The 21,122-nt window shown below is 38.0% G+C and overlaps 1 protein-coding gene across 1 annotated transcript; it reads left to right on the top strand.

Moving 5' to 3' along the window:
* The first annotated feature begins 496 nt into the window (after window positions 1–496).
* Window positions 497–14,512, top strand: MUC7 (mucin 7, secreted). Its single transcript, XM_071216158.1, has 3 exons — window positions 497–631; window positions 6,096–6,168; window positions 12,410–14,512. The coding sequence occupies exons 2-3, from the start codon at window positions 6,115–6,117 to the stop codon at window positions 13,478–13,480; spliced, it is 1,125 nt and encodes a 374-aa protein (XP_071072259.1). The 5' UTR covers window positions 497–631; window positions 6,096–6,114; the 3' UTR covers window positions 13,481–14,512.
* The last annotated feature ends 6,610 nt before the right edge of the window (window positions 14,513–21,122 follow it).

Below are 21,122 nucleotides of genomic sequence, written 5' to 3'. Positions count from 1 at the left end.
GAAATTTTCTCAAAGTAGAAAGTCAAAAGTTCTTAAAATTTCTGATTTTTAAAAATAATTCTATACTCATTTTTCAGCCCTGCAGCAGTGATGCTTCACCAATATTTAGCATCACAATTTTAAACCTCTGTCTTTTACTGCACCATGCTTCTCAACAGAGAAGAAATGGTGTTCCATCACATTGTCAGAGGGCAACTCCTCTGCTGAGGGGCCAAGAGGAAAGCACTAAAGGTCTATTCTGCTTGCAGGACCTGAGCCATGCTTGCTCATATCTCCATAAGTGTTATCAACTACCATCATGCTTCTTATCAATCAAGTAAATTATTCGTGGAGAACATCTGATTGTCACCGTGCTCATCAGGAAGGAAATGATGTACAAAGGACTACTGTCAACCTCAGGAAGCTACAACTATCCTTTCTTTGTCTTTGAAAGCAAATTCCTTAACAGAAGTGACCTTATTCTAAATCCAACAAATTTCCTATTTCCAAAAAGCTCATCTGGAGAGCTATAAAACCTGAAAATTCTCTTATGCCTTCTTCTCCTTTGCTTCTGGTAACCATCCTAAAAAGATTGGCCGAAGGCAATCAATCATATTGACCATTCTAAGAAGAAAGATTCACACCTGGCCAGGTATGTAGATATTTTAAATATATTGAGAACTAATATATTTTAACTTAAAATAAGAAGTTTACAAATTATATATATATATATATATACTATTTATTAGTATTAGTCATTTATTGCAATTATTCTCTCTTCTTGTGAACTGCTAAACTATTTAAAAAACAGACTCAGTTATTAGGAAAAAATATGATCAGTAGGAAATAAAATATTGTTCAATCTTGATAATACAGAAAAGGAAATATGACAATTAATGTGAATATATTCAGACTCTGGTAAAATAATAAGTAACAACTCTTTTTTCCAATTAGACCAGAATTTTCTTCTTAGTATACTAATACTATAATAATAACTGCCACTGAGCATTTATTGTACAACAGGCATTGTCCTCAGTACCGTTTATAATATTTATTATTCCATTCAATCCTCAGGACAGTCTTGTGATATAAGATTTAATATCACTTCAAGTCACACAGTGCATGACAGAGCTTGGATTTAAACCAAGTCTGACTAACCCTAAGATCATTTCTCTAAACCACAGGGCTAGACAGTAAAGTGTATATGCTCTGACAGCACACTACTCTTGTGCGTATAAAAACACACAAGTATGTCATAGTCTATGTAATGAGTTAAACTTTTTTATTAGGGTTCTCAACAGGAGATTTATACATGTATATGTTTGCATGTGTATGTGTGGAGGGAGAGAGAGAGAAAAAGAGTTTATTTCAAGGAATTGGCCCACCCTAGGGCTGGCAACTGCAAAATCCATTGATAAGACAGACTGAATTCCATACAGCAGGGAAATTCTGGTAAGAGTCATGTTGAAGTCTTAAATCTAAATTTCTTAGGGGAATCAGTAGAGTGGAAATTCCCATAAGAGTTGACAATGATATCTTTTTTTTTTTAATTCATTGTGTGAATACACCACAGTTTGTTTTGTTTTTGTTTTTTTTTAAGATTTATTTATTTATTTAATTCCCCCCTCTCCCCCGGTTGTCTGTTTTCTGTGTCCATTTGCTGCGTCTTGTTTCTTTGTCCGCTTCTGTTGTCCTCAGCGGCACGGAAAGTGTGGGCGGCGCCATTACTCGGCAGGCTGCTCTTTCTTTTGCGCTGGGCGGCTTTCCTCACGGGCGCACTCCTTGCGCTTGGGGCTCCCCTACACGGGGGACACCCCTGCGTGGCAGGGCATTCCTTGCACACATCAGCACTGCGCATGGGCCAGCTCCACACGGGTCAAGAAGGCCCAGGGTTTGAACCGCGAACCTCCCATGTGGTAGACGGACGCCCTAACCACTGGGCCAAGTCCGTTTCCCCGACAATGATATCTTAAGTTCAAAATCCTAGGGGAGGTCAAAAGGCTAAAAACTCAGAGAGGAGTAGAGGATGTAGTCTTTTTTTTTCAAAGATTTATTTTATTTATGTGTCTCCCCCCCCATCCCCTCACCCCCATTGTCTGCTCTCTGTGTCCATTTGCTGTGTGTTCTTCTGTGTCTGCTTGCATTATTAGGCAGCACCAGGAAACTGCGTCGCTCTTTAGTTGCATCATCTTGCTGTGTCAGCTCTCACTGTATGCGGCACCACTCCTAGGTGGGCTGTGCTTTTTCATGCAGGGCAGCTCTCCTTGTAGGGCACACTCCTTGCATATGGAGCAGCCCTATGCTGGGGTGCCCCTGCATGGCACAGCACTCCTTGTGCACGGCAGCACTGCGTGTGGGCCAGCTTGCCACAGGAATCAGGAGGCCCTGGGGATAGAATGCTGGACCCTCGATATGGTAGGCAAATTCTCTATCAGTTGAGCCACGTAGTCTTAAGATAGAATTTCTTCTTTCTCTGGGGCCCTCAGTTTTTGCTCTTAAGACCTCCAACTGATGAGATGATGCCTGCCCACATTATTGGGGGTAATCTCTTTTACTTAAAGTCAGCTGAGGGAAGCAGACTTGGCCCAATGGATAGAGCATCCGCCTACCACATGGGAGGTCTGCATTCAAACCCCAGGCCTCCTTGACCCATGTGGAGCTGGCCCATGCACAGTGCTGATGCGTGCAAGGAGTGCCGTGCCACGCAGGAGTGTCCCCGACGTGGAGGAGCCCCATATGCAAGGAGTGCGCCCCGTAAGAGGAGCCGCCCAGCGCGTAAGAACGTGCAGCCTGTCCAAGAATGGCACTGCACACACGGAGAGCTGACACAGCAAAAAGATGCAGCAAAAAGAAACACAGATTCCTGGTGCCACTGATAAGGATAGAAGCAGTGACAGAAGAACACACAGCGAATGGACACAGAGGACAGACAATTGGGGGGAGAGGGAAGAGAAATAAATAAAAAATAAATTTTCAAAAATAAAAAAATAAAGTGAGCTGAATATAGATAGATGCTAATCTTATCTACAAAATACCTCCACAACAACTGGACACCATAACCTGACCAAGCTGACACATAAAATTAGCCATCTCACATTTATTTTGTTTCCTAAAATCAAGTTGACATGTACATGTTGTATACATAATCAAAATGAGGAAAACACAAGCCACATCCTTCCTTTACTCTTGCCTCTTATAGCCTGTAACCAAATGTAGAATTATATTACTAAATGTTATTAGAGCTGTATTATGTGCTAAGTGTGATGATACAAAAATGAATAAAACAAAATTCCTGTTCTTTAAGGATTCAGAAAAAAAGAGTACCAAATGGCAAAATCTTCAGTAGAGTGAAGTTTGAGGAATTCTTACTCATATCAAATTTCCTAAGCAACAACCTCTTAACGTAAAGTCGAGGAAAATCTTATCTACTTGAAAGAACATCATATGATGTGATGTTTCTATAAACTAAAGAAAAAGTGAAAAAAAAATAAGACACTGGGGGAACATACAGAAGAAACTACCAGTATACATAAAAGATAACAGATTTTATGATGATGGAACACACAATGCAAATAATTTTATTTTTTACTTTGCTTTTGGGAAGGTTTTGGATTACGGAAAAGTTACAGCTATGGAGGGAGGACTACTGGTGAGGGGTGTCAGTGTGGGGGTATGTGTGAGGAAGGATGCCTCTGTGGAAAATAAATGTGTTCATGTGGTCGTGAGTTATTGTCTTGGTGGGTGCAGACCCACACAGTGACCAAGAGAATATTAAATTCCCATCCTGGGGAACCAGGAATTTCTAGCGGAGTGGCAGGAATTTCTGGAGTACATAGGCAGTGCCTGGCAAAAGAGGACAGATCCTTGATGTTGGTGCTTATACTTATGAACCTTGTTCTTGTAGAATTGAAACTTAGCCTAGTAGTAATAGTATATATTGCCTTAAAGTGACCTCCTGGAAACCTTGTTACTCAAATGTGAACTCTCTCTAAGCCAAATTCAGCTCATGAACTCACTGCGTCCACCCCTCCACCCACCATTTTGGCACGGGACATGACTCCCCGGGACACTGAGGGATTATTACTAAGTGCCAACTAGCCATGCACTTAGAAAAAGACCTTGACAAAAAGGGGGAAATTTTAAATGCAAATTAGTTTTTACAGCTAAGATATTTCAAAGTGAGTCAGAAAGTCATTCCAAAGGTTACTCTTACGCATGTCTCAGGAGAATCCCCACTGCCTACCACAGTAAACAATGCCTCAGGTAGGCGTTCTCCTGGGGACTTGGAGACATCTGGACACTTGAGGCAGGGCAGAAAACCCCAGGAAATTGGCACCCCGTTGGTGGGTATTACTTTGGAATATATAATAACTTATCTCTCCAATATATCAGAGTTAGACTCATTTATAATTTTCCTACATAAGGTCCCTTTGCCCCTTTTATTTGAACCTATAATTAGCACTGTACCCATTAAATGTATGTCCCAGAGACTAAAATTTTCAGTCTGTTCATGCGCTGGTTGAGCCCTGAGTCTCATTGGAGTTGTGGCCAGCACCTACTCTCCAGTTCATCAGACTCACCCAGGACAATTAACAAAAGGATGATGATGGACAAAGCCCATCCCCAAAAAAACAGAGTGTATCTACAACTGCAAGTAAGACAGTTCCATCCATCTGCTCCACGATTTTAGCCCCTTCTCAATCAGAAGCAAAGTGGGCATCACCATCCCCAAGTCCTCAATATTGAGGAATGAAGAAACATAAGGGGAGAATGCAACTATGGATGAAAGTAGACTTATTATTATTATAGTAATGGAGGAACTTTTGACATTGATAAAAGATAGTAGTCACCAAAGTTTCTGGGGAGAAAGAGGGAAGAATAGGTATAACATAGGGCGTTTTGGGAACAATATGGGAATTGTTCTCCATGGCATTGCGATGACAGGTACAGGCCATTATACATTTCGTCAAAACCTATAAAATTCCATGTTTCAAACTGTAAAACATAACATAAATGATAGACCATGGTTAGTTGCAATGCTTCAATATTTGTTCATCATTTACAACAACTGTACCACACCAATGAAAAGATGTTGTTAATGGGAGAAAGTATGGGAGAGGGAGAAAATGAAGTAAATGGGAATCCCCTATATTTTCTATGTAACTTTTATGTAATCTATAACTTTTTCAGAAATAAAGAAAAAAATAATAATATTCATAAACAGGAAAAAGACTTCATAGTTCATTTACAAACTTTATTGAGTTAATACCGGGTAGTTTATATAACAGTTCACAAAAGACTGAGCTTTCCAGAATTAGAATAAAAATAAGAAGAGAATTATTGCCTTCTCTTATTACAGAGCTTCCTAAGAGCCTGTCCTTCCTAGGCAGTATTTAGTACCAATGGAAAATATACATGTTACATATTAGTTAGAACAAGAATAATTCTTGCTTCATCTCCGTTGCTTTATCTCTGAATGAACGTTTTTTTTATCACTGAAGCAATTTTGCCTCACCACTGTGTAATACAACATATACATATTTTTCAGAGAGCGTTGGGTTTCTTTAAATTGAACTTTCTGGGAAGCGGATTTGGCCCGACAGATAGGGAGTCTGCCTACCACATGGGAGGTCCAAGGTTCAAACCCAGGGCCTCCTGACCAGTGTGATAAACTGGCCCACGCACAGTGCTAATGCACGCAAGGAATGCCATGCCACAGCAGGGGCATCCCCCGCATAGGGGAGCCCCATGCTCAAGAAGTGCGCCCCGTAAGGAGAGCCGCCCAGCATGAAAAAAGTGCAGCCTGCCCAGGAATGGCGCCACACACACACACACGGAGCTGATGCAGCAAGATTATGCAACAAAATGAAACACAGATTCCAGATGCCGCCGACAAGAATGCAAGTGGACACAGAAGAACACACAGAGAATGGACAAAGAGAGCAGACAACTGGGGGGGGGGGTGGACAGGGAAGGGGAGAGAAATAAATCTTAAAAATAAATCTTTTTTAAAAATTAATTAATTAAACTTTCTAACAAAAATAACTTCTTTATCAAAATGCCTCTCTTACCCACAATATTATACTAATAGTGAGATAATTTCCTGTTTTTCCCAGGATCCAACAGGAAGAAAAGATGAAAACTCTGCCATTACTAGTGTGCGTCTGCATGCTGAGTGCTTGCTTCTCAGTAAGTATCCACCCAAATAACTTGCATTCTTCTATATCAATGACAGATATTTAGTTTGTGTACTTAAGACTTCAAAAGTATAACATGTGATTTCTGTTTCTAAGAAGCTTCACATCATTTGTTTTCTGTGAAACAAAAGAAAATCATGAAAGCATAAGAAATGATTCATTTCATTCCATCAATATTTATAGAGTACCTGTTTTATAATGAGGTGATATGAGAGGTGAGAGAGATTTAGGAGACAGATCATGAAGAGCCTTATAAGCCTTTGTGTGGAACCTGGATTTGATTCTAAGTATGTTAGGAAGCTTCAGGTGGAATAGAACACATCCACGGGAGTGTCATGACTCAGGTTTATAGGGGAAAAACAGATTGTGGGGGATAAAAGCAGAGATAAAGAAACTGGTTTGGAGCTATGGCATTGTCAGATGAAAGAAGATGGTGGCTTGCACTGTGTTAGTTAAAAGATGAAGGCAGATTTATAATACATTTTAGCAATGTCTACCATACCTACTGCCAGATTACATGTGGAGTAAAAGAAAGTAACCAACAAAAGAGTTCTGTTTTAGATATGTTGAGCTTGTAGTGGCTATTAGACTATTACCTACATGGAGACGTCAAAACAGACGTTGAATATACATAGTCTGGAGTTCTAGACAGAAGTCAGTGATGACATCTGTATTTACAATGTTATTTAGAGCCACAGGACCTTATGAGATCGACTAAGGAAAGAATGCAGAAAGTTTAGATATGTTTAGTAAAAATAGAGAAACAAAAAAGAAGGAACTGAGAACAAGTAATCAGAAGAATATGGTTTCTAAAACTAAGGAAAGATTATAAAGCATACCACATCTTTAAGATATTCAGGGTCTATTGGTAAGGAAGATTAAAATTAGTAATGATCCCAGGTGATACATATTGTAATAAAGATCCCAGGCATATCTCTTTCTAAAGCTAAATATCTGTATAAATTTATTCACTTTTATTTTGACATATTTGAAGGAACAGTCAAGAAGTGAAATGTAGATTTATTGAGTGAAGATGGGTAGCCTCAGAATATTATGACTATAAAGAGTAGATAGAGGAGGCAGCGAAACTAATAAAGTAGATGAAATTTATTCTTAGATCCTTTCAAATTCCCCAGTTAGCACAATATATCCCTCTGATGCTACTCCTAGGCTTTTCTCTGGACTCCAATACTGATTTCTGTGATTATAGCAGAAAGAGCACACAATTTGAGATCAGAAGATGTGAGATTAAGATCCTATCCAACACTGATCACCTGGATGACTCTTGAGCAAATTACAATTAATCCATAGGGTCCTGATTTCCCTATGTGTAAAACAGTAGTGACAGTATATGCTTCACAATAGTGTGGAAGAGCAAATGAGAACACATGTATTTATAAATGGTAAAGCACGATGAAAATATAGGCATTATGACTATAACATTGTCATAATCCCTATTTACAAACTTGTTGATGAGAATTATGATATGAATATGCACAGTGATATTAACATTTTAATAAGGGACTTCTGATTACCAAACACATTTGGATTAAAAAGAAATGATATTCCAATCCAACAAAAATCATTTTGGTATTATGGAATGACCAAAACTGTGTTGGTATCTAGAGGCAGCACTTTATGGGCTTTCCACAAATACAGGCACCTAAAGGATCATCTTTTCTACATGCTTAGAGTAAATAAGTCTCTTCAAACTGCCTGTCTTAGTTTCCAAGCTGCTCAAATAAATACCATACAATGGCTTGGCCTAATTAACAGAAATGTATTGGCTCACAGTTTTGAGGATAGGACAAGTCCAAATTTGAGGCATCAGCAAAGTGATGCTTTCTCTCCAAAGACTGGCATTTGGGGCTAGCTGCCAAAGATCCATGTATCCTTGGCTTTCCTATCTCACAGCAATGCATGTGGCGATATATTCTCTCCTCCGGGTTCCATTCACTTTCTTCTATTCCTCCCCGGGGGCTGTCTCCCTGAGGTTTTCTCTATAAGGCCTCCAGTAATAGGATTAAAAACCATCCTCATTCAATCTGACTACAACTTAACTAAAAATAACATTTTCAAAGGGTCCTATTTACACTGGGTTCACACCCACAGGAATGAGTTAAGATTAAGTACATGTTTTTCTGGAATACATAATTCAACCTACCATGCTACCCAAATCTCAAAAGGTTTCTAGTGAGAGAAGTTCAAAAGAACTTGAATATGAAGAGGTAGCATAGAACTACTGACTTGGTCATTAAAAATACCTGGTGTCCCAGAGAAAGGTACCAACAAACTGCAGAGCAGACCAGCCTTGAAGCTCCAGTAACAATCTGCTCTAGTCTGGGACAGTGATTTCAGGGAGCAGATGGTCTGGCCCCTGTCTTCCAGATACCCATGCAAAGACTGAGGGGATGGACTCCTGGACCAGCTGAAGAGCTCCACTGAATAGAACACTGTTTAAACATACTTATTCTTTCCTATGAGGGAAAAGGAATACAGGTCTTCAAATGATCATAAAAATAGGCTAGTAACCTGACAAATTTTTTTTTCAGTTGCCATTTTTCAGGGGTTTTTTTTAATGTTTGGGGTTTTTTTTAATATTTAAAGAAGCTTTATATTAAATAAATATTCTATCAAAAATATAGGAGATGCCCATATGATCTAATCCCCCCCACACACACACACACACACTTTCCCACATTAACATCTTTCATCAGTGTAGTACATTTGTCATTGATGAGCACATATTGAAGCATTGTTACTAACATGGAAAATAGTTTACATTATAATTTACACTCTATCCCACATGATTTGATTTTATAAGTTTTGACAAAATGTATAATGGCCTGTATCTGTCATTGCAGTGCCATGCAGGACAATTCCAATGTCCCAAAAATAGCCAGTTATACCTATTCTTCCTTCTCCCTTCCTTCAGAACCTCTGGTGACCAGACTGCATTTATATCAATAATACAAGTTCTGTTATTGCTAGAAAAATAAGAAGTATATAATAGAATAATAATAAGTCTAGTTTCATCCATTTTCCATTCCCCAATCTTGAGGATTTGGGGATGGTGATACCCACTCTGTTCCTAAGTGAGAGGGGGTGTAGATCCCATAGTTTGTAAGGAGGGGTAGAGTGGGGAGATTGGGTTGACTGACAAAGAAATTTACCATGCTTTCTAATTTCAAGTAAATGCAATTTTGACACTGTCCTCTTCTAGTCCTCTTTCTTTCTGACTCTTTCTCTCTTTCTTTCATGGCCTATTTTTTCCTCTTCCAACAGCCAAAATTTGAATTCTTCAAGTTATTTTAGGAACCTTCTGCTGCCTCCTACCCCACCTTTCCTGCTCTCCATGTCATGTGCCTTTCTCCCTTTTCCCCCCACTCTTATCTCTATCTTACTTACCTCTACCTCCTTAACTCTTCTTCTTCTCCTCTCCCTTCATCAGTTTGGTTTGCACATGGAGACATACTCTCCTAAGAGTTACTTAATCTCTCTGGAACTAAGTTTCCTCATCTGTATATTGAAGATAGTTATAGTACCTACTCATGGTGTTGTTAAGGAATTAAATAAGTTAGTATTTAAAACCACCTAGACCAGATCCTGACACAAAGTAAGTGCTATATAAGTGTTTTTAAACAACAATAAATAAAGGATGTGAGCAGTCATGCGAAGATTGTTATCTTTATTAAGCTCTTCTTGGTTTATCTATATATATTAAAAACACCTCCATATTTCAAACATGTAAGCTCAAAACTCAATTCCAATAAATGAAGTTCTGGTAAAGTCATCTGCAAATGTCAATCATAATAATTAGTCAATATACTTTCCATAATAATTAGTCAATATACTTTCAGTAAGCCAGTCAAGCTATCCAAGCTATCCATACCCGACATGTTCTGTGCTAAGTGAACATTAAAATTAAAAGGATTTTAATTAATTTGCCTTCATCCCCAAAATATCAAAGGCATGATTCTGGTCACTGTATATTAAAATAGCTGAAACTTGGTCACAATCATTTTGAAATATTAAAATTCTGTTTGACAAGAAATCAGATCCTTTAAAATAAATTCTATACACTTGTTCATTTAATAAATTTCTTTTGAATGGAAGTGGATGTGGCTCAAGTGATAGAGCTTCTGCCTGCCATATGGGAGGACCTGTGTTCAATCCTGGGGCCTCCTGGTGAAAAAGAAAAGAAAAAGTATCTGTGCCAGTGCCCGTGCAAATGCCTGCATGGTGAGCCAGTGCCTGCACACGTGCTTGCATGAGTGCCCTCGTGGTGAGCCAGTGCCCCGCACAAGTGAGTCACACAGCAAGATGATGATGCACAGCAGAAACCAGGAACTGAGGTGGCGCAGTTGACAGGGAACCTCTCTCCCCATCAAAGGTCTCCAGGATCAAACTCCAGTGAATCTTAGAGGAGAAAAAATGAGAAGAGAAGACAACACAGACGGCAAAAACAGCAGGGTGGGAGGAGGGGAAGAAGGGAAAATAAATAAGTCTTTAGAAAAAGATTTTTCTTTTGAATGCTTTCTATGTGCTAGACACAGATCTAAGTCTTGGGGATATAGCAGTGAACAAAACAAAATTCCATGAACCTGGTCATCCTGATTCAAGGAAGGAACAACATAACTCTATCAAAGCAAACAATTCATTGAATCACTTTAGATCTGGAATTTAACTTAATCTGAATGGCTCATTTCATAAATGAGTAAACTAAGATCCTGTGAGGTAAGTTATTTGCCCAAACTAACTGAGTTATTTAATAGCTGACTGAAAGACAGGTCTCAAACTTCCATTACTGGTATGTTGCAAGGTGTTTCAAACATGCTCCCCTAAAATACAGGGTTCTTCACAGCATCTTTAGAAACCACTCAGGAAGGAAACAGGGAGGCTGAGTGGTCAAGTTTGAGGTACCCAATCCTATATCAATAAAAGCAGTTCCGTGGTTATTTGGATTGCTTACTGGGCCTCCAGGGAAAGACTTGCTTGAAAGTGACCTGCTTATTTTGAATTGGAAAACTACTGCTTTCTAATGGAGAGGATCTCCTGAGATGTTTCATGATTGAGAGGAGCATGCCAGGGTCCAGTATTACCAAATCAGGAATTCTATGCCTTTCTAAAGAGATCTATGCAAAAACATCAGAACTAAGTGGATCAGAACAAAGTGGATATTCTCAGTTAGGATGTTAATTGTGCAAAGTAGGAGATACACACAGCACGAGAGGTATTTTCAAATTTTGAAGGTTTCCAGGATCTTCTATGTGCTGCTACAGCATAGACTTAAGACCAAATATTGAAAATCCAAAAAAGCAAATTTCTATTCAGTTAAGAATGGAAATCCCAAGAAATAAAGCTCCATTCAGTATGAGAAAGAACTATTAGGTTGACTTGAGAGATATAATAGTGAGTTTCCAATTAGAAGAGGTTGTCCAGCATAGGCTGGATAGCCATTTGACAAGTATATTGGAAAAAGATCAAGTATCAGTTGAACAATTGGACTATATCTTTCTCAGATTTAATCACCTTTGAGAATTCATGAAAACTATAGGTCCTCTATTCAGACAAAATTCATACCCAAGCAAAATTTTTCTACAAGAAGATTCATGAACACTCTGAGTTTCTATGATTCTAATTTTTTTAGTAGTAAAGTTAAAAAGTAATGACCATATCCTTTCCCCAGTTTATAAAGGCTAAAAGCTAAGTTTCCTGGGATATGGAGGATATGAAGCTGGGGTGGGATATTTGTTTCTTTGGTTAATCATTTCCTTGGGGTTTTGTTGTTTTGTTTTATTTTTCACAATGGAAAGATATAGAGAGTGTGATTCATTAAGGGTGCCTGGATCTCAGTTGAATGCGTCAGACTAAAGTTTCATGAACAGGGTACAGCAAGCTAGAAATCCTGTTGTTCAGGCCTTGGGCAGTGACTTGAACATTTTCTACCAGAGAATAAGAGAGAAACTGCATGCACAAAAGGGTGCATCCTCCAGGTTCAAGTCCACAGGAAGATATTCATTCCAGCTTGCCTGGATGTAAACAATTGACAAACCCTCTAATAGCAAGTTTTTATTAAAATGGTGAAATTAGGGAGATCACCATTCACCAGTGCAATCTGGTTTCCATCCCCACCACTCCACAGATATTTCTCTTGCCAAGGTGAAAAATAATCTCCTACTTATTAAATCAAGAAACCTTTTCAGTCCTTTTCCTTTCTTTCTTTTCCACAGCTCAGTGAAGGTGGAAGAAGGCCTGTGAAATCACATCGTCCAAGGCCTGATTACAAATTACCATCTCTTCGCAGACCACCATCTCCCAGGAAACCATCCCGTTTTGATCCAAACAGATTCCCTAAGTATCCACATCCAGTATTCCCCAAGATCCCAGTATATCCTGGGCCATCTAAGTGTCCAGTTAAAAAGAGCACTGTGGTCGACAATAAAGCCTTAGAGACTACCCGTCAATCTTCTTCCTCTGAAAGTTCTGAAGTTGGGCCTGAAATCTCTACAACTCTGCCTTTACCAACTACACTAATACCACAACCTTCCACAGCTCCACCTGAGACCACACCTGCACCAACTAGCCCAGCATCACAGCCTACCACAGCTCCACCTGAGACCACACCTGCTGCAACTAGCCCAGCATCACAGCCTACCACAGCTCCACCTGAGACCACACCTGCACCAACTAGCCCAGCATCACAGCCTACCACAGCTCCACCTGAGACCACACCTGCACCAACTAGCCCAGCATCACAGCCTACCACAGCTCCACCTGAGACCACACCTGCACCAACTAGCCCAGCATCACAGCCTACCACAGCTCCACCTGAGACCACACCTGCACCAACTAGCCCAGCATCACAGCCTACCACAGCTCCACCTGAGACCACACCTGCACCAACTAGCCCAGCATCACAGCCTACCACAGCTCCACCTGAGACCACACCTGCACCAACTAGCCCAGCATCACAGCCTACCACAGCTCCACCTGAGACCACACCTGCTGCAACTAGCCCAGCATCACAGCCTACCACAGCTCCACCTGAGACCACACCTGCACCAACTAGCCCAGCATCACAGCCTACCACAGCTCCACCTGAGACCACACCTAATCCTTCCCCAACCACTCTTGCACCTGAAACATCTCCAACTACAGCTGTACCCACAACCCAAATTGTTACTACAACTGATACTCAAACTACTACTGCTGAAGAACCCACACCAAATCAACTTACTGAAATGTTATTAGATCTTCAGTATATGATCAACTATTTGATTAATAAATTACTGAGGCCCTGAGAAATAGACATCATACATTGTGTTCTGTCATTTATTAGATATGATTTATGAATGCAGAGCTACCACTTTTACTGTCCCAAATTGAAATTATAGCATTAATCACATTTAAAGCACTATCATTAATCTTTGAATCTTTTTTCATTCTACATGACCTAGTAATAAGATGAACCACTTCTAGCCCACAAACTAGGGTGCACATTCATGATTCAAAATCAATGGAACCCACAGATAGCCAACTGAGGGGAGGAAAAGTCATTCAACAAAGATATGTGGGTCAGCAACCATTTACTTTTCCCTAATTTCTAGAAATTAAAAGGTCCCTAAATAGTACTCCCAGTCAAAAGTTCGCCTGGATAATTTAATCCTGCAACCATAAAGAGATAAATTTGGTCTCCCCAAATAAGAAAAAAAATCTAAGTATCTATAAAGAGACAATCATTGTATTACTAATTAGCAATATAGGCCCTTTATATAATCATCTTAAAACTTTCAATGAAATTCCATCCCACAAAATGTGAGCCAAGAAAGGGGAAAGTTTGATTTGAATCTGGTAACCAAGCACCAACCAGGATTCTGGCACTCTGCTTTTGAGAACATGTAATTGCTTACACCTCATGGTGAACATTTATTGTATTATATATAAGTTCTTTTCAGTATGATGTGTTTGGTTCTATCCTCTGCAAACCACAAGACATTGTTGTATGCTCAGATGGTGCTCATAATATTTTACTATTAATTTGACTAACTTCATTAATTCATTATAAATGTATTCATAAATGGAATGTTTTCTAAAATTTTTACCCATATACTGAATGTTTTAAACCAAACTACTGCCCCAATGTCAGGTTTGCAAAATTTACTCTGAAAATAAAGCCTGATTTTTGCCTATAGAAGACTAAAAACTAATTACCTGGTATATAGAGACACTGTTAATTTGGGATATGGAGACATTTTTATTTTCTGCCAATACTACTAAGAACACTAGTGATTGTATCTAGAGATTTTGCTAATTAATAAAAATTTCAAATAGCAGTCTATTTTTACTGTGTGTATTTGAGATCCCAGTCTCAGAATCTGAAACTGCTGAAAAGAGATCTAGATGAAAATTAACATTCACAAGCACTCTGCCACTAATCAGTCAAATGGCCTGGGTAATACTAATCACCTCTGAACATCAGTTTTTTTTAAGTCCTTCAAACAAAAGGGTTAGTTTATTTAAATGAACTTAATCCTTACCTAATCTTAGTTAATATTTAATGTATGTTTTCTATACAAATTTTTTGATTGCCCTATACTCAGACTGACAATAAAGCCCCCCATCCCTCTTTCTTAACTTTGTTACTTCCAGTCTCATCTTGAAGAAGCTGTGTATCTTTTTGTATTATTTTTAAAGAGTAACAACTAACACTTTTCCTTGGAATACTTCCTGGTTTTAGCATGGCCACGCTTCTTGAGGCTGAAGCTTTCACCATTATTCATATACACTCCATTTTTACTATTTGGAAGTTTAGGTCAGCATAGGCAATGGAATGGCAATTCAAATAAAGAATGGAATGGAATGGAATGGAATGGAATGGAATGGAATGGAATGGAATGGAATAGAATAGAATAGAATAGAATAGAATAGAATAGAATAGAATAGAATAGAATAGAATAGAATAGAATAGAATAGAATAGAATAGAATAGAATATTGCATTCTGCTGTCCTCAGCAAGAACTGTATACATTACTACAAATACTATAACCAATTTATTCAAACAGTACAAGTGACAGAGAAAGGGAAATGATAAATATATGCATTGAACAGAAATAGGTTATTCAGCCCATCGCTTACTAGTATTTCTTTTCTGGTAAATGATGATATGTTTTGTCATTAAAAAGAGAGAATTAACATTCAGCAGTTTCTTTTTATTAATAGAACTTGTGACTATGAGAACCAAAATGCAAAAGAATTTTATCCCTTGTTGACAAAAACACATAGAAATTTCACTGTATTTTTTATAAAGGAGAATACACAGAACAATATTATAAATGTGTGACAATTGTAATATTTTAATTGAACCATTATAAATTGCCCTTAAATGGCTCTTTTTATAATTAAAATAAAAGAATGGAGAAGTTAAAAATACAGAGATATGGTTCAAGTTCAACCACTAGATCTGGAAGCATAAACGGTGATAACTTTGAGAAAAATTTTGACTCTAATCTAGAAACTTCAACTAAAATTTGAGCCCTACTGAGAGAAAAAAAAAAGTAGAAAACTTTATAATAAAATAATTAAATTTTATTGTATCAAGACTTTCAAAATATAAGTAAATAAATAACAAAAAATAAAAAAGACTTTCAGGGATGTGGGTGTAGCTCAGTGGTTGAGCACCTGCTTTGCATGGGTTCAATCTCCAGTACCTCCTAAAAAAAAAAACAACTATATTTCAAAAATGAAGGAGAGGTAAAGACATTCTCAGATAAATGAAACTGATAAAGGTAACCACATGAGTAATTATACAGCCTGTTCTATTGTGTATTATTTTTGGTAGGTAACTGCACTTCTTACTTCTTACAGGCTCTAAAATGTAAACGCATAACAAGTAAAATAAAATCAATGGTTATAGACACACAAAGTACAAAGTTATCATTTTTAGCAAGTAAAACAAAGACATGAGAATGGAGGCTATAGGAACATAGTTTGTGTATGCCACTGAACTTAAGTTGGTATCAAATCAAATGTGATTGTTACAGATTTAGGATGTTGAATTTTAGCCCCATGAAACAAGAAAATATCTGAAAAATATATACAGAAGGAAATGAGAAGGGCTCAAAATGGTTGACTACAAAAAAGCAAATAAATATGAAAGTAAGGAATAAAGGAAAAATTGAAGGGCAAAAAAGATATGACTTATGAAAATCAAATTTCAAAATAGAAGAAGAAAGTCCTACATTATCAGTAGTTACTTTAAATGTAAGTGAATTAAACACTCCAGTCAAAAGGCAGAGATTTGCACAATTAATAAAAAAGCATGACCCAACTAAATGCCATTTATAAGAGACACAAATTCAAAGACACAAGTACTTTGAAAATGAAAGGTTAGAGAATATATCCCAAGCAAACAATAACCAAAATAGAACTGGGGTAGCTATAGTAATACCACATAAAATAGACGTTAAGTCAAACACTGTTACAAGAGGCAAAGAAGGACACTATATACAGATAAAGAAGGTCCAATTGAAGAAGAAGATGTAACAATTATAAATATACATACACCTAACAAGAGAGCCCCAATATATGAAATAAATATTGACAGATTTGAAGGAGAAATAGCTCTACATTAATAGTAGGAGATGTCAATATAACATTTTCAGTAATGGGTAGAACATCCAAACAGAAAATCAATAAGGAAATCGAAAACTTGAATGACACTATAAACCAACTACACCCAGCAGACATAAATAGAACATTTCACCCAACAATAGCAGAATACACATTCTTCTCTAGTGTATGTGGGTCATTCTCTAGAATAGACCATATGATGGGTCACAAAACAAGTCATAATACATTTTAAAATACTGAAATCATACATTGTATCTTCTCTAAACACAATGAATGAAGCTGGAAATCAATAACAGAGGAAGAACTGGAACACTCCCAAATATGTGAAAATTAAACAATGCACTCTTAAACAACCAATGAGTCAAAGAAGAAATCACAAGGGAAATTAGGAAGTATCTTGATGTAAATGAAAATGAAAACAGAACATACCAAAATTATGATAGGCAGTAAAGGTAGTGCTGAAAGGGAAATGTATAGCAATAATTGCTTACATTTAAAAAGATTTTAAGAGGATACTATGAAAGACAGTATGCCAACAACCTAGGTGAAATGGAAGAATTCCTGAAACACACTAACTACCAACATTGAAACAAGAAGAAATAAAAGATATCAACAGGCCAATAACTAGTAAAGAGATTGAATCAGTAATCAAGAACCCCTCAACATTAATAAAATGAAGGAAAAAACACATAATTATACTCAATTGATGGAGAAAAGACATTTGAGAAAATTCAGCACCCTTCTTGATAAAAAAAAAAACTCAGAAAACTAAGAATAGAAGGAAATATTCTTAATATGATAAAGGGCATATGTGATTTTTAAAGATAAACCAGTTAATAAATTAAAACCCCACTCTGATAATACATGTATGCTTCCTATTGCTTCTTAACTTTTTTGTACTTCTTTTGCTTTGCTACTCCTTCTAGAACAATCTTGATTAGAAGCCTATATACTGCATATGCCAGTCTTCTTCCCTGAGAGTAAAAGAAGCATATCCAACCATTAAGAATGATGTTTACTGTAAATTTGGATAGAATTCTGCCAGAGTGAGGAAATTCTCTTTTATAAACACTGGTGGGATTTTATTGGGATTGCATTGAATATGTATATCAAATTGCGTAGAATTGACATCTTAATAATATTTAGTCTTCCAATTCTTAGCATGAAATGTTCTTCCAATTATTTAGGTATTTTTTTATTTCTTTTAAAATAAATAAAATTTTCTTTATTTCTTTAAATTTCTTTAATTTCTTTTTATCTCTTGCATTATAGTTTTCTGACTACAAGTGCTTTACATCATTGGTTAAGTTTATTTCTAAATATTTTATTCTTTTAGTTGCTATTGTAATTCCTCCTCAGATTGTGCATTACTAATGTCTTTTAAAGTCTATTTCAGATAATCTCTCCTGCAAAGAAGTGGCTGAGTAGGGTTGGAGTCCTGCTGGAACAGGCTGTTTCCGGGTGTTTGCAGGGCAGGAGGTGTCTGGACGTCAATTTGGTTGGACGGTGACAGAGGAGATTCTTGCAAGAGGTAGACTTTTGGGTCTCTTGCACAGAGGTCAGAGGTCGTGGGCAGGAACCTTCCCCCCTGGGGCTGGCGGCCTGGCTGCAGCTATTCCTGAAGGCTTTGTTGTGCTGGGGTGTTCCCAAGCCCTGAGCAGGCTGTTTCGAGGGCTTGCAGGGCAGGAGGTGTCTGGATGTTGATTTGGTGAGACAGTAATGGATGAGATTCTTGCGAGAGGTGGAATTTTGGGTTTCTGACATGGAGGTCAGAGGTTGTGGGTGGCAGCAGTGATCCCTGAAGGCTTTGTTGTACTGCGGTGTTCCCAGGCCCCTTGTTAACTGGATGTGTGGTTCCCAAGTCTGTGTCCCCTAAACACTGGTGGCCCATGCTCCAGAGACTCACACACCTTGAGTATGCAATATCCCTAACTTCCCATCCCAGACTTTCCATCCACAGCACCGTGAGGTCCATCTGAGGTCCTTGATTACCCTAGCCCTCCACATTTTGTGTGGTTTTTCCTCTCTCTCTCTCTCTCTCTCTCTCTCTCTCTCTCTCTCTCTCTCTCTCCTTGAACTTGGAGGAGTATACCAGCTGACTTGGGGAGAGTCTGGGAAGAAAGGAGAGGTGAATCTGCTGAGAAAGCCCAATTTACCTAAGTGCCCTGGGATAAGAAACTTGGTCTGGGAGAAGATGGAGTCAGAAAATCAGTTAGACCTCCCCTAGCACACCTAAGGGGGAGGGACTATAGAAGGTGCTATCCAAGTTTCCAATAGCATATTTGGGGTTTCTGGTGAGGTGTAGGTGCTCTCACACTGGAAATAAAGACTCATAGTCTTCTTTATTGTGTTGGTTCAACAAGGACCTACTTGAATCTCCTACCGGCCTCTCAGGCAGTTTACCTGCTGCCCTGGGAGAGAGAGAAGTGAGGAAGGGAGAAAGGGGGAAGGTCAGATCCCTAAGCGTATTATTTAACTGCAAAGATTATTCCTAGCTTAAAACATTGGGTTTTTTGTTTTGTTTTGTTTTTGTTTTTGTTTTTTTTGTCATGGTTGCTAATATTGCATTGTATCCTGGTCTTTTCTCCAATTTTATCCCTCAAGGTCCTTTTTCATTTATTTAGTTTTTTTTTCTCTCTTTTTCTTTTTATTAATTGTGCCCCCCCTTTTCTTTGCTCCCCATTTTTCTCTTCACTTTTTTTCCTTTCTCTCTTTTTCTTCTTTTTTTATTTTATTATCTTTATATAATAATGCTGCACAGAGTGCTTCACACTTGCTGCATTTCCTCATCCTCTATTCCCTCTTTTCTGTGTGTACTGATTTTGACCACCTACACTACCCCCTTTCCCTCATATCTTTCTATCCTCCATCATCTACTGTTTCTCTTACATTCCACCTCCCTTTCTTTGGCCTCCAAATTGTCTGACTTTTTATTACTAATACCTTTGCACTGGTTTTCTGTCTTTTATCCACTCTTGATATTATTATCTTTCTTTCCTCTTTCCCTCTCTCATGAAAACCCTGGCCTTTTAATTCATACTATATTCCTCCCCAAATTCAGTTGAATATCTCATTATAGGTACTATACTTACTGCTATAACTCTACACAACTTACATGAGTCTCATATCCATTCTCCTAGATCTCACATTGTTGCTCTGTTAACATTTATTACCAATACTACTTTGTACATTTTCTTTCTTACTCATTTTGCTTTCCCCAGCCCTAATATTTTCCTTCAAAGTGAACTTAGCCAGCAACAAGAAAATAGAGTAAGAAGAACAAAGTAACAAAGAGAAGACATAACACTTATGTGCAAACAACAAGTAATTAATCCCCAAGACTAGACAAAAAAGCTAAGGAACTGATTAAACCCATCAAGATAAAATGATGACCAGACAGCAACAAAAAACCACAAATGAACCAATAATCAGGAAAACATGGCCAAATCCAGTGAACACACTAAAAACCAGGAAGAGGAGCAGAATATCCGACAAGTAATTAAAGAACTCAAAACATATATTAGAGACCACCTTATTGAAGTAAAGGAAGATATTAACAATATGAAGAAAACACTAGGAGAGGAAATTGCAGACATACACAAAAAGATAACAGATATGATGGTGATGAACAGCACAGTTCAAGAAATCAAAAATACACTCTTAACAAATAGCAGCAGATTAGAAGAGGCAGAGGAGAGAATTAGCAATGTGGAAGACAGTACATCTGAAATCAAACAGATAGTAGAACTGATCGATAAAAAGAAAAAATCCAGCTGGGACTTAGGGACCTGAATGGCAATCATAATGCAAAAACATACGTATTATAGGCATCCCAGAAGGAGAAGAGAAGGGAAAGGGGACAGAAGGGGTGTTGGAGGAAATAATGGCTGAAAACTTCCCAAATCTACTGAGGGAGATGGATACACATGTCCGGGAAGCACAATGCACCCCAAACACTATAAATCCCAACAGGCCAACCCCAAGACATATACTTGTCAAATTATCCAATGCTCAAGACAAAGAGAAAATTCTAAAAGCGGCAAGAGAAAAGAGAACTATCACATACAAGGGAGGCTCCATAAGATTAAGTGCCGATTTCTCATTTGAAACCATGGAGGCAAGAAGGCAGTGGTATGATATAGTCAAAGTACTAAAAGAAAAAAATTTCCAACCAAGAATACTCTACCCAGCTAAGCTAGCATTCAAAAATGATGGAGAGTTCAAAATACTCACAGATAAACAGAAATTAAAAGAGTATGCCAACAAGGACCCTGCCCTTCAAGAAATACTAAAGGGAGTTTTGCAGGAAGAAAG

This window comes from Dasypus novemcinctus, chromosome 1 (assembly GCF_030445035.2).
Source record: "Dasypus novemcinctus isolate mDasNov1 chromosome 1, mDasNov1.1.hap2, whole genome shotgun sequence".
In the NCBI taxonomy this organism is placed as follows: domain Eukaryota; kingdom Metazoa; phylum Chordata; class Mammalia; order Cingulata; family Dasypodidae; genus Dasypus; species Dasypus novemcinctus.
This window is presented reverse-complemented; position numbering and strand designations above follow the sequence as displayed.

Coding starts and splice junctions, on each gene's coding strand:
- MUC7 (XM_071216158.1), top strand. CDS start 6,115: ATGAAAACTCTGCCATTACTAGTGTGCGTCTGCATGCTGAGTGCTTGC. Junction 6,169..12,409: donor TGCTGAGTGCTTGCTTCTCA/GTAAGTATCCAC, acceptor TCTTTTCCACAG/CTCAGTGAAGGTGGAAGAAG.